General features: G+C 45.2%; 1 protein-coding gene across 1 annotated transcript; it reads left to right on the forward strand.

The window, feature by feature from the left end:
• The first annotated feature begins 1,253 nt into the window (after nucleotides 1–1,253).
• Nucleotides 1,254–4,012, forward strand: LOC119291714 (transcription factor bHLH96-like). Its single transcript, XM_037570521.1, has 3 exons — nucleotides 1,254–1,823; nucleotides 2,815–3,219; nucleotides 3,402–4,012. The coding sequence occupies exons 1-3, from the start codon at nucleotides 1,416–1,418 to the stop codon at nucleotides 3,516–3,518; spliced, it is 930 nt and encodes a 309-aa protein (XP_037426418.1). The 5' UTR covers nucleotides 1,254–1,415; the 3' UTR covers nucleotides 3,519–4,012.
• The last annotated feature ends 6,706 nt before the right edge of the window (nucleotides 4,013–10,718 follow it).

A 10,718-nucleotide genomic window follows, 5' to 3' on the forward strand; every position in this document is an offset into this window, starting at 1 on the left:
CGACATCAAGATCGAAGGACACAACCCACAAATGCGCCATCTAATGACAAACCAGCAGTTTTGGTCGGAACCAATGCCATTTAGCCGCCATCACTACAAGGAGAACAAGAACGTTCCTACTACGGGAGGAGTAGCCCTAGAACGCCCCCTCAACGACGGCATGGATCCAGCAAGCCACAAAAATCGCGTGTCACATGTGCTGCCCCAACTTGTCGCCGCCCAACGGCATCGTGATCCTGCCGACCACACGATGTCAGCCAAAACCCTTGCGACACAACAACACACATCTCCCGGGCCATTGCCGACCTCCATCCACTCTGCTCCACAACCTAAAATACGTAATACTAGGTTAATGTTTGTATTATTTTCAGAGGGTGAATGCTTGTACTTAGGGGTAATTCTAGACTTGGGCTTGTTTAATTAATCTGCAAGCACACAAGAAGCTAGCAGAGCAGGCAAAAACATTGCCTACAGGCTACGGAAAGACGGATGCGCCATAATAACCTTTTGTAGCGAGATGTCACATGAGGCCCGGCGCGTAGTTGAATTGTGCAAGTGGCCAAGGAGAAGGAGGTCGATGCATGCACGGTGAAATCACAGCACATGCATGCATGCAGCTGGCTGGCTAGTCCGAACCTTCATATGACTGCACTAGCCATCTAGCCAGTACTCCTACGTAGGAGTTGGCGCTGCAGTGATGCTGTAGATGTATTTGAGGCGTTGAGCTAGCTTAGGTTAGTTTAGGTGGCTGGCTCACCGTGAAATCTCGACAGCAAGCTGGACAAGGTGTGTACTAGCGCTAGTGCTAGGTGCGTGCACAAAGCTGGCGTTGCATGTTACCCGGGCGGGCGGGCCACCGTGCATGCAGCAGATGCATAGAGAATCTCTCGGTCCACGCACTCTCGCATAATTTGACCGTTCCCCCACCCCCGCACCTGAAAAAAACCCGTAGCCGTACAGCCCAGTTTGCAAATACACCCTGCCGGGACCTGTGGATTTGCAACCCTCTGCCTTTGTTTGCCATTGGGCCAAGTTTTCAGTAGAGTATATTTTTCCTCGCCTCGATCCCTTCCCTTCTCTCTCGCTTGTTGGCCTTGCCCGATTCTGTTCCCTAAACCGTTGGGTCGGACGCGTCCCCGTTGATATTCCTTCCCCGAAGTGGCAGCACGGCGCACCACCAACGCCCTCGCGCGCGCCTGGTGATGGTCCCCTCCCATCCCTCCCTCCGTCCGCGAGCTCCCTATAAAACGCGGGCGCCCCTCGCCACCCTCCCACCCACCTCACACGCCGATCAGTACCTTTGTCGCTGGCGCCGCGTACTGTGTGTGTCACCTGGCTATTAGCTTGTCTTGTCGATCTCCGGCCGCCCCTCACACTCACAGGCCGTGAACCTTTTGCCGCTTGCCCGCGCGCGCATGGCGCTGGAGGCCGTCGTGTTCGCGCAAGGCCACTTCGGCTACGGCCAGGCTCCGGGGCTCGCGCCCTGGTGCGACATGGTAGGCGCCGGCGGGTTCTTGGAGGACTGGGATCAGCAGCTTTTGGCCGCCCCCGTGCCGCCCAATGCGGAGGATCAGTGGGAGCCGGTCTCCAGCTGGGACCAGTCTGAGGCGTCCTCGGAGGGCAAGGCGGCGGCGCCTGAGCCGACCATGGCAGCGGCGGCGACTGGGAGGAGGAAGCGGAGGCGCACCAAGATCGTCAAGAACAAGGAGGAGGTGGAGAGCCAGCGGAGGACCCACATTGCCGTCGAGCGCAACCGCCGCCGCCAGATGAACGAGTACCTCGCCGCGCTCCGCTCACTCATGCCACAATCCTACGCTCAAAGGGTACTACTCGATTTTATCTGCCTTCTTATTTGCCCTACTCGATTTTATCTTTACTAACATCATAAGCTCTTAATAATTCATAAGAATTGCTTGTGTGCATCGCAATGATGCAAAGGACGGGGTTTCAACCTCCCTTTTGAAAAAAAAGCATCATAAGCTCTAATCGATTTTATCTTTACTAAGCATCATAAGCTTTACTTGATTTTAGCATCTCTCAAGTGTCTATAGTGTCACTATTAGTAGGTTTTTGCACCGTACGAGTGTTTCGACATCGGGCACTCATAACAAGCTTTCTGATGATTTTCCAACTCGCAACGCTCTTTCCATTCCCCTTTTGCTATAAGAACCAGTCAACGCTCTCAACGAGTATCTGCTAATGTTCAAACTCACAACCCTTTTCACATCCCCCTTTTGTTGTAAGAACCGATCAACAATTGCGATCGCAGCGAGTGTTCTGCTAATGCTCCAACTCGCACCTCTCTTTCCATTCCCCTTTGAATATCCGCAAGAACATGTTATTTCAATTGAGCAACTAATGAATGAAAAGGCGATTCGCCCCTTTGGGGAAAAAATGCAAGTTCAATCGTATCAGATGACTGAGTAATCATTAAGACATTATTCATTGTGTATGTATGATTTAATTGATTTTAGCATCTCTCAAGCTCCTATTGTGTTAGTAAATTTTTGTCATGTAGGAGCGTTTTAGGGCGAGCACTCCCAGCGGGTTTCATGCTAATGCTCCAACTCAGCATATTTCTTTCGGTTCCCTTTTTGTTTGCTATCTGTAAGAACCGGTCATTTCATTGAGCAATTAACCGGGTTAATAATTCGCAAGAAATAAAAACCAAACGGGTTAATGAAAAGGGGTTCGCCTGGTTGGACACAAAAAAACACCTCACTGGTTCAACCGTGTGATTCAAATAAATGAGTGGGTGATCATTAAGAAATTAACTGTATATTTTGTTGATTATGCTCTCTCACATTTTGTTAGGGCGACCAAGCATCCATCGTTGGAGGGGCAATCAACTACGTGAAGGAGCTGGAGCAGCTCCTCCAATCGCTCGAAGTCCAAAAAAGCGTCAAGAACCGCATCGGCCGATCCCCTTTCGCCAGCTCCTTCACTTTCCCACAGTACTCTACCTCGTGTAACACCACGCAGGCCACCGCAAGCGACGGCGGCTCCGGTGCCGATTCGAGCGGCGTCAAGAGCGAGGCCGGCGTGGCCGACATCGAGGTGACCATGGTGGAAGGCCACGCGAGCCTCAAGGTGCTCTCCCGGCGGCGGCCGAAGCAGCTCCTGAGGCTTGTCGCCGGGCTGCAGCAGCTGCGCATCCCGCCGCTCCATCTCAACGTGACCACCGTCGACGCCATGGTCTTGTATTCCTTCAGCCTAAAGGTAATTAACCTTCTCCGTACGTGCTATGCTACTTAGTTTATTATTACATGGAGTATAAGGTGATGGAGACAGATCGACGGATCGAGCCGTGGCACGTCGACGGTTTGTTTCCGTTTCTATACAAGAACGGCGTCCAGTGGTGGTGATGGCATCGATCTTTCTTTGTTTTGCACGTACGGTAGGTGGAGGATGGCTCCAAGCTGAGCTCTGTGGAAGATATTGCGGCCGCTGTGCATGAGATCCTGGCCAGGATACAGCGGGAGGAGGAGGAGGCCGGTCGACTCAGCAGCTCGAGCTGATGCTGATGGCTGATCGATGCCACGGAGGAGACCGTCGTCGTGCAAGCCTGTGATGCTGCACTGCTCCCTGCATCTGTGCATGTCGTGTACCTGCCGCGTCCTGGAAAATGGAATCCATTCTACTCTACCTTTGTACGTGAAACTGTGAATGTGACGACTGTACCCTGCATGCAACCCTTGCCCAGTCCAGAGCAATGGCTTAAAAACAAATACTAGGACAAGATAACTAGCTCTACATCAAAACTGGCGCCCTGCATGTTTGGCTCTGAACTGAACACATCCTTTTTGGAGTCGTACATACGTACGTGTGCATGCATTCACGGATTTACTTTACATGCATGCACACAGACACACAGTTGCTGTGTGTCTTGAATCCATTCACTGATTCACATGCTTCTGTTTCACCATGAGGCAGGCCGTGTGGTACATCTGTGTCGAGAGATTTGTTTGGGGATGAACAGAGCTAGCCAGCAGGCAGCAGAATGATTGCCCGATGATGTGACGAGTTGGATCCTCTTTTATCTGTTGCGCAATAAATCTCCTCCGTGTATAGAGCTCGGCTCTGCGAACGAGTGGGCCGTGGGCGAATAATGCATGTGCTGTGCTGACAGAAATGTGCGTTTCAGGGTTCATGCACGGTCGAGAGCATACCGCGTACACAGACAACATGAGTAGTATTCTTTAGAGGCTAGAGATTCCATTGACCGGGAAATAGTTGTCGTTGCGTAGGCGTGAGGTAAATTGCTGCTTGTTGCACTTGTGTTATTGTGAGCGTCTCTTTGTAGGTGCCCACACCACATGATTTCATAAATGCACTTTCTTGTTTTCTTTGAAGGAAACGTGTATATGTTGTTAAACTAGATGATACCCGGGCGTTGCTTGGGAATTTGCTTACATATATTCCAATGAAATTTTGTTATATGAATATGATTATTATTATTATTATTATTATTAATGTGGTGCTTTGTACTTCTGGTGAATTTCTGGTGAATTTTTATAATAGATATGAATCCTCTTTTAAAAAATTAAATATGATTATGATAAATGTATACTTATAAAAGTATTGAAATAATTAGCATCATGCAATTAAAATATTTAAGCCCTTTTGCCTACTTGGTTGCATGTAGAGATAAATAAGTTAGTGTGGATCACTTACTTAGTTATTATTATTGGATTTCTTTCACTCTTATTTGCATGCATATATGTTACTTTGGTATTTGCACGAATATTTGAACCATGCATCTTTTAATTATTTTTTGGACACTGATACTTATATGCTATTGCGCTATTTCGAAAAAGAACATTATGTCAAGTCAACTAGTGAATGTGTCTATTGTAAACCATGTTACATTTAGGAAATTCCATATGTATCACCGAGAATTTAACTTTATGCCCAATGTTACTCCAAAATTTCATAACATTGAAATTTTGCACTAGGTATATATTTGCATTTCGCTAGTTGGCCATCAAGCGACTACTAAAAATATAATTTTCCCCTTAGCCATGTCGTGTGGTGATCTGCAAAAAATGTGTTGATTTTGGAATAAATTTCTTGCTGAATTCCAGCATGAAATGACACTTTTTTTTGGATATATTTCACCAATTAAATACTAAAAAAGTATATAAATTCAACATGCAAATATACAAAAGTTCAGTAAAATATCCTCTTATTTAGCATAGCATCATTTTTATATAAAGTTTATTAGCACATTAAGTCATTAATATACCAATAACATTTAGCAGTTATCACAACAATATGCTCACAAGCATCAAACTTTGTCACAACTTATATTTGGATCATCGCAACTCAAAAGTGAGAAAGTCTCCGCCATAGTTTATTAGCAAAAATGAACCAACCAAACCACACATTACGACCATAAACAATCCCTGGAACCTTACAACCATATACCCATTTCCTCAAGCGCCATGGCCTGGTCGCTTAATTTGTGCTAGTCCAAGTGTCCAACCACCACATAATAGTTAATTTAATATGCACCTATGCTGCCTAAATATTAAATAATCATCTACGTGAAAACCATGAAGAGCCAATATACTCTTATATTCATATGCAACAAAGTAATCGATGAGGGCAACAAGGTGCGTTGGTACAAACAACAAGTTTGCATGAGGTTCTATGTGAAAATAATATAGGTGTATCCAGATACTAGACTACAACATGTCAAAAATATATTCGACTATACCGCAATAACCTACTTGTCTCTAAAATTGAGAAGAAATGTTTTTTAGTCACCTCAAGGGGAGAACAAAGGATTCCATGCAAAAAAAAGGAGTCACGAAGGATTCCATGCAAAAAAAAAGGAGCCACGAAGGAAGATCCATCGACGTTGGAGGTGCCTCTGGTGCTTGACGATCCACTCATGGTTGCTGCGAGCTTGCCATTAGATCCTCAAGCCCCGAAATAGGGTTTGTTGTTGGGAAACGTAATAGAAAGCAAAAAAAAAAAATCACCCTACGAACACCTTGGAACAATATGGAGATACATATAGGGTTTGGATCAATAATCATGACCGACTCCGGAGTAGCAGCGAAAGAAGATGAGCTGGTGTAGATCGTAGTTGGAGTCCTTCGAACCGTTGATGATGATCCCGCGAACCGCCCTCGAATGACCGCTCGAACGAAAGACCGAAAGCACGACCTCTCTACTTGCTTGCAAGCATACGGTCTTCACAAACCGGCAGCGCTTCACCGTCCACAGCTAATCGTTGCTGGAGAATTAGAGGGAGAAGAATAGAACCACAGTGGGATTCTAATTATGAGGATTAGAGAAACTAGGTCTACCTCTAACTAGAACTAGATAAACTAGAGGAGGCTCCAAAACTCGTGTATCAAATAAGGCCAACACCTCATGTATATATAGGTTAGAGGGGAGAGGAGGGGCTGCCACCAAGAAGGGGAAGCCTCTTGTTGGTGTGCCGGCCAGAGGAGTTGGACTCCTCCCCACTAGGATTTGCCCCCCCCCCCCTCACAAGGAAAGGGGGGCGCCTCCTCCACTTGGGCCCTTGTGGCCCAAGTTGCCTTCCTCCTCTTGGGCTTTTAAGGCCCGTTGATATTTAATTTAATATAAAAGCCTTCTAATAATTACTAGACCCTTTTATATATAATTTAACATCACCAAAAACATTTTCCACCTATATATTAACTATCAGGAATACCCGGTATTGCCCGATTAATTCCAAAACCCTTCTAGTGACCCCGAGATGCTTCTGATTCCTCTTGGAACTATTCCGAATATTAGTGAAACAATTCCACAAATAAATCCTTGATACTCTCGTCCTACTAACACTCAGTAGATCGTGATTACCTTGAGCTTGTGACCCCGTAGGTTCGGCAAATCATAGATATGAACAAAACCCCTTCTTTAAATGACCGATAGCGGAACCGTGGACGTCTATATCGATCCCTATGATCACATGAATGACATTCGAGTGAACCTTTGGTTCATGATACTTTACAACACCTAGGGTGCATCAATATCCTGCTGAGTCATGCACATGCTCACTATATCGTTGATCTCATTGCCTTTATTGTTCTTATTTCTCGTTGAAGTGTTCCAGCATCCCCGTGATGTATTCACCTGTGTCTGGCCAGACGATGATGGATGCCGTCACACCGAGAGGGCCCTAAGAATATCTCTACATCATCATAGGAGCAAATCCCACTCTCGAGCAACCTAGTCCCTTGTCAAACTTTCTGATGAACCCGTAAGTTGTCTTTATGATCACCTTGTTACAGATGACGTTTGAGCAACCCCAAACACTACAAAAAAATCACTTCTGTGATGATATGTGTTTGTCATAGTAGGTTACGTTTTATGTCATGCATGTACATCCATGATGATTTCATGACAGAATCAAGATAGTCATACCTGTGCTGTCGTAGAAGTGTTCCATGACGATACCAAAATTATCATCACGAAAGTGTTGAATTCCATGACGATAAATGGTGTGTCATGGAAGTGTTTTCGTCAAGGGTAACCGACACATGGCATCCACCATAACAGGTCGCCGTTAAGCTATCGGGTTCTAGTTTGGATCTGATAACCCGTTAATAGCTCGGACCAATGGGGATTTTGCACGTGTAAAATTCTCATTGGCCATAGCAACCACGTGTCACCTCCGTGTTGAGACAGATGTCAACCGCTTAATGGACAGGAGGCGCCCTATGATACATCGACATGTGGCAAGGCCCAACAGCGGCCCATTCAGGTCAAAAGGCCGGCCAGTTTGACTTGGTCAAAAGGAAGCGGGCCGGCCCACGGAAAGCCTATTAACGGCATGTTCACACATAGCCCATTTACAGCCCGCGAACTCATGACCCGTTATAGCCTATCCGAATTAGGCCCAGTAGCGTCATCTGGGCCGTCAAATATGATTCTAGCCTGTTGTAACTTCCGACCCATGTATGGCCCATGTCGACTTTCGGCCCATATGAGGCTCTTTGTAACTCTAGGCCCATTAAAGGCCCGTGGAGAAACTGGCCCATATTGAATAGTGTATCACTTTATATCTGTTAACGGCGCATATACCATTGGGCTGTTTCCAGCCCGTGTTATCTTTCGGCCTTCTAAGGGCTCATTTATTCTTGGGCTCATTTTCAGCATTTGGTTACTTACGGTTCGTTACTGGCCTGTTCTGCTTGTGGGCCAAATTCAGCCCGTGGTTATAGTCGGCCCATTTGTGGCCCGTTAATCCGTTGAGCTATTTTCATAGCTCATCAAATACGTCCCATTAACGACCCGTTATACATGTCGATAGAATTAAGCCTGTTATACATATCGGCCTATTAACGACCCATTATTGTCGGGCCATAAACAGACGATTTCCACTCTAGCCCGTTTACGGCCCGTTATTGGTCCACGAATAGTATGGCCCATGTTTCTATGGGTCATAGAATCAATCATACAGCCTATAGAAGGACCATTGATTCTACGACCCGTAGAAGGCCCATGGATCCTATGGCTCGTAGGAGGCCCATTGTCACTACGACAGGTAGCAGCACCATGGTTACTGATGTCTACCACACAACCTTCTTCTTGTAGACGTTGTTGGGCCTGCAAGTGCACATGTTTGTAGGACAGTAGCAAATTTCCCTCAAGTGGATGACCTAAGGTTTACCATCCGTAGGAGGCATAGGATGAAGATGGTCTCTCTCAAACAACCCTGCAACCAAATAACAAAGAGTCTCTTGTGTCCCCAACACACCCAATACAATGGTAATATGTATAGGTGCGCTAGTTCGGCGAAGAGATGGTGATACAAGTGCAAAATAGATGGTAGATAAAGGTATTTGTAATCTGAAATTATAAAAACAGCAAGGTAACTAATGATAAAAGTGAGCACAAACGGTATTGCAATGGTAGGAAACAAGGCCTAAGGTTCATACTTTCACTAGTGCAAGTTCTCTCAACAATAATAACATAGATAGATCATATAACAATCCCTCAACATGCAACAAAGAGTCACTCCAAAGCAACTAATAGCGGAGAACAAATGAAGAGATTATGGTAGGGTACGAAACCACCTCAAAGTTATCCTTTCTGTTCTATCTATTCAAGAGTTCGTAGTAAAATAACATGAAGCTATTATTTCCGCTCAATCCATCATAGAGTTCATACTAGAATAACACCTTAAGACACAAATCAACCAAAACCCTAATGTCACCTAGATACTCCATTGTCACCTCAAGTATCCGTGGGCATGATTATACGATATGCATCACACAATCTGAGATTCATCTATTCAACCAACACAATGTACTTCAAAGAGTGCCCCAAAGTTTCTACCGGAGAGTCAAGAACGTGTGCCAACCTCTATGCATAGGTTCATGGGCAGAACCCACAAGTTGGTTACCAAAACATACATCAAGTGGCACATGATATCCCATTGTCACCACAGATAAGCACGGCAAGACATACATCAAGTTTTCTCATAAAAGACTCAATCCGATAAGATAACTTCAAAGGGAAAACTCAATTCATCACAAGAGAGTAGAGGGGGAGAAACATCATAAGATCCAACTACAATAGCAAAGCTCGTGATACATCAAGATCGTGTCATAGAGGGAACACAAGAGAGAACACGAGAGAGAGAGAGAGAGAGAGAGAGAGAGAGAGAGAGATCAAACACATAGCTACTGGTACATACCCTCAGCCTCGAGGGTGAACTACTCCCTCCTCGTCATGGATAGCGCCGGGATGATGAAGATGGCCACCGGTGAAGGATCCCCCCTCCGACAGGGTGCCTGGAAGGGCTCCCAAGAGGTTTCTGGTGGCTACAGAGGCTTGCGGAGACGGAACTCCCGATCTATCTTGATATTCGATGTTTTTAGGGTACGTAGGTTTATATAGGCGAAAGAAGTAGGTCGGGGGAGCCTCGAGGGGCCCACGAGACTGGGGGGCGCGCCCAGTAGGGGGGGGGCTATCTCCTGGCCTCCTCGAGGATCTTCTGACGTAAACTCCAAGTCTCCAGGATGATATTCTTCCCAAAGATAATGCTGCCAGGTTTCATTCCGTTTGGACTCTGTTTGATATTCCTTTTCTTTGAAATACTGAAACATGCAATAAAACAGCAATATGGGCTGGGCCTCTGGTTAATAGGTTAGTCCCAAAAGTAATATAAAAGTGTATAATAAAGCCCATAATCATTCAAAACGGATAATAAAATAGCATGAATGCTTCATATATTATAGATACGTTGGAGACGTATCAGCATCCCCAAGCTTAATTCCTACTCGTCCTCGAGTAGGTAAATGATAAAGAAAGAATTTATGAAGTGTGAATGCTAGAAGGTGCACAAGTTTGATCAATGATAATTTCAATCACCTTTACTAGCCTCATTATATGTCATAACAGTAGTTCATCTCATAAAACTTTTCACAAACTAGTAGCAAGCAATTCACATGTTAAAGCATAGACCATAAACTTTCTTGAAAACTAGCAAACTTCATTCTTAGTCATCAAACAATTGCAATTCATCTTACTTTCAGGAAGAGTCTATGTCAGAGCTTTCATTTAGCAAACTTCACATACTCAACTATCATATAGTTTTCTACAATTGCTAATACTCACGCAATACTTGTGGTTATGAAGTTTTCATCAGACACAGAGAAAGATTAGGGCTTATAATGTTGCCTCCAAACATATTCACCTTTGGGTGATGTCAACAATAATAGTTCATGCTA

Source organism: Triticum dicoccoides, chromosome 4B (assembly GCF_002162155.2).
Source record: "Triticum dicoccoides isolate Atlit2015 ecotype Zavitan chromosome 4B, WEW_v2.0, whole genome shotgun sequence".
Lineage (NCBI taxonomy): Eukaryota > Viridiplantae > Streptophyta > Magnoliopsida > Poales > Poaceae > Triticum > Triticum dicoccoides.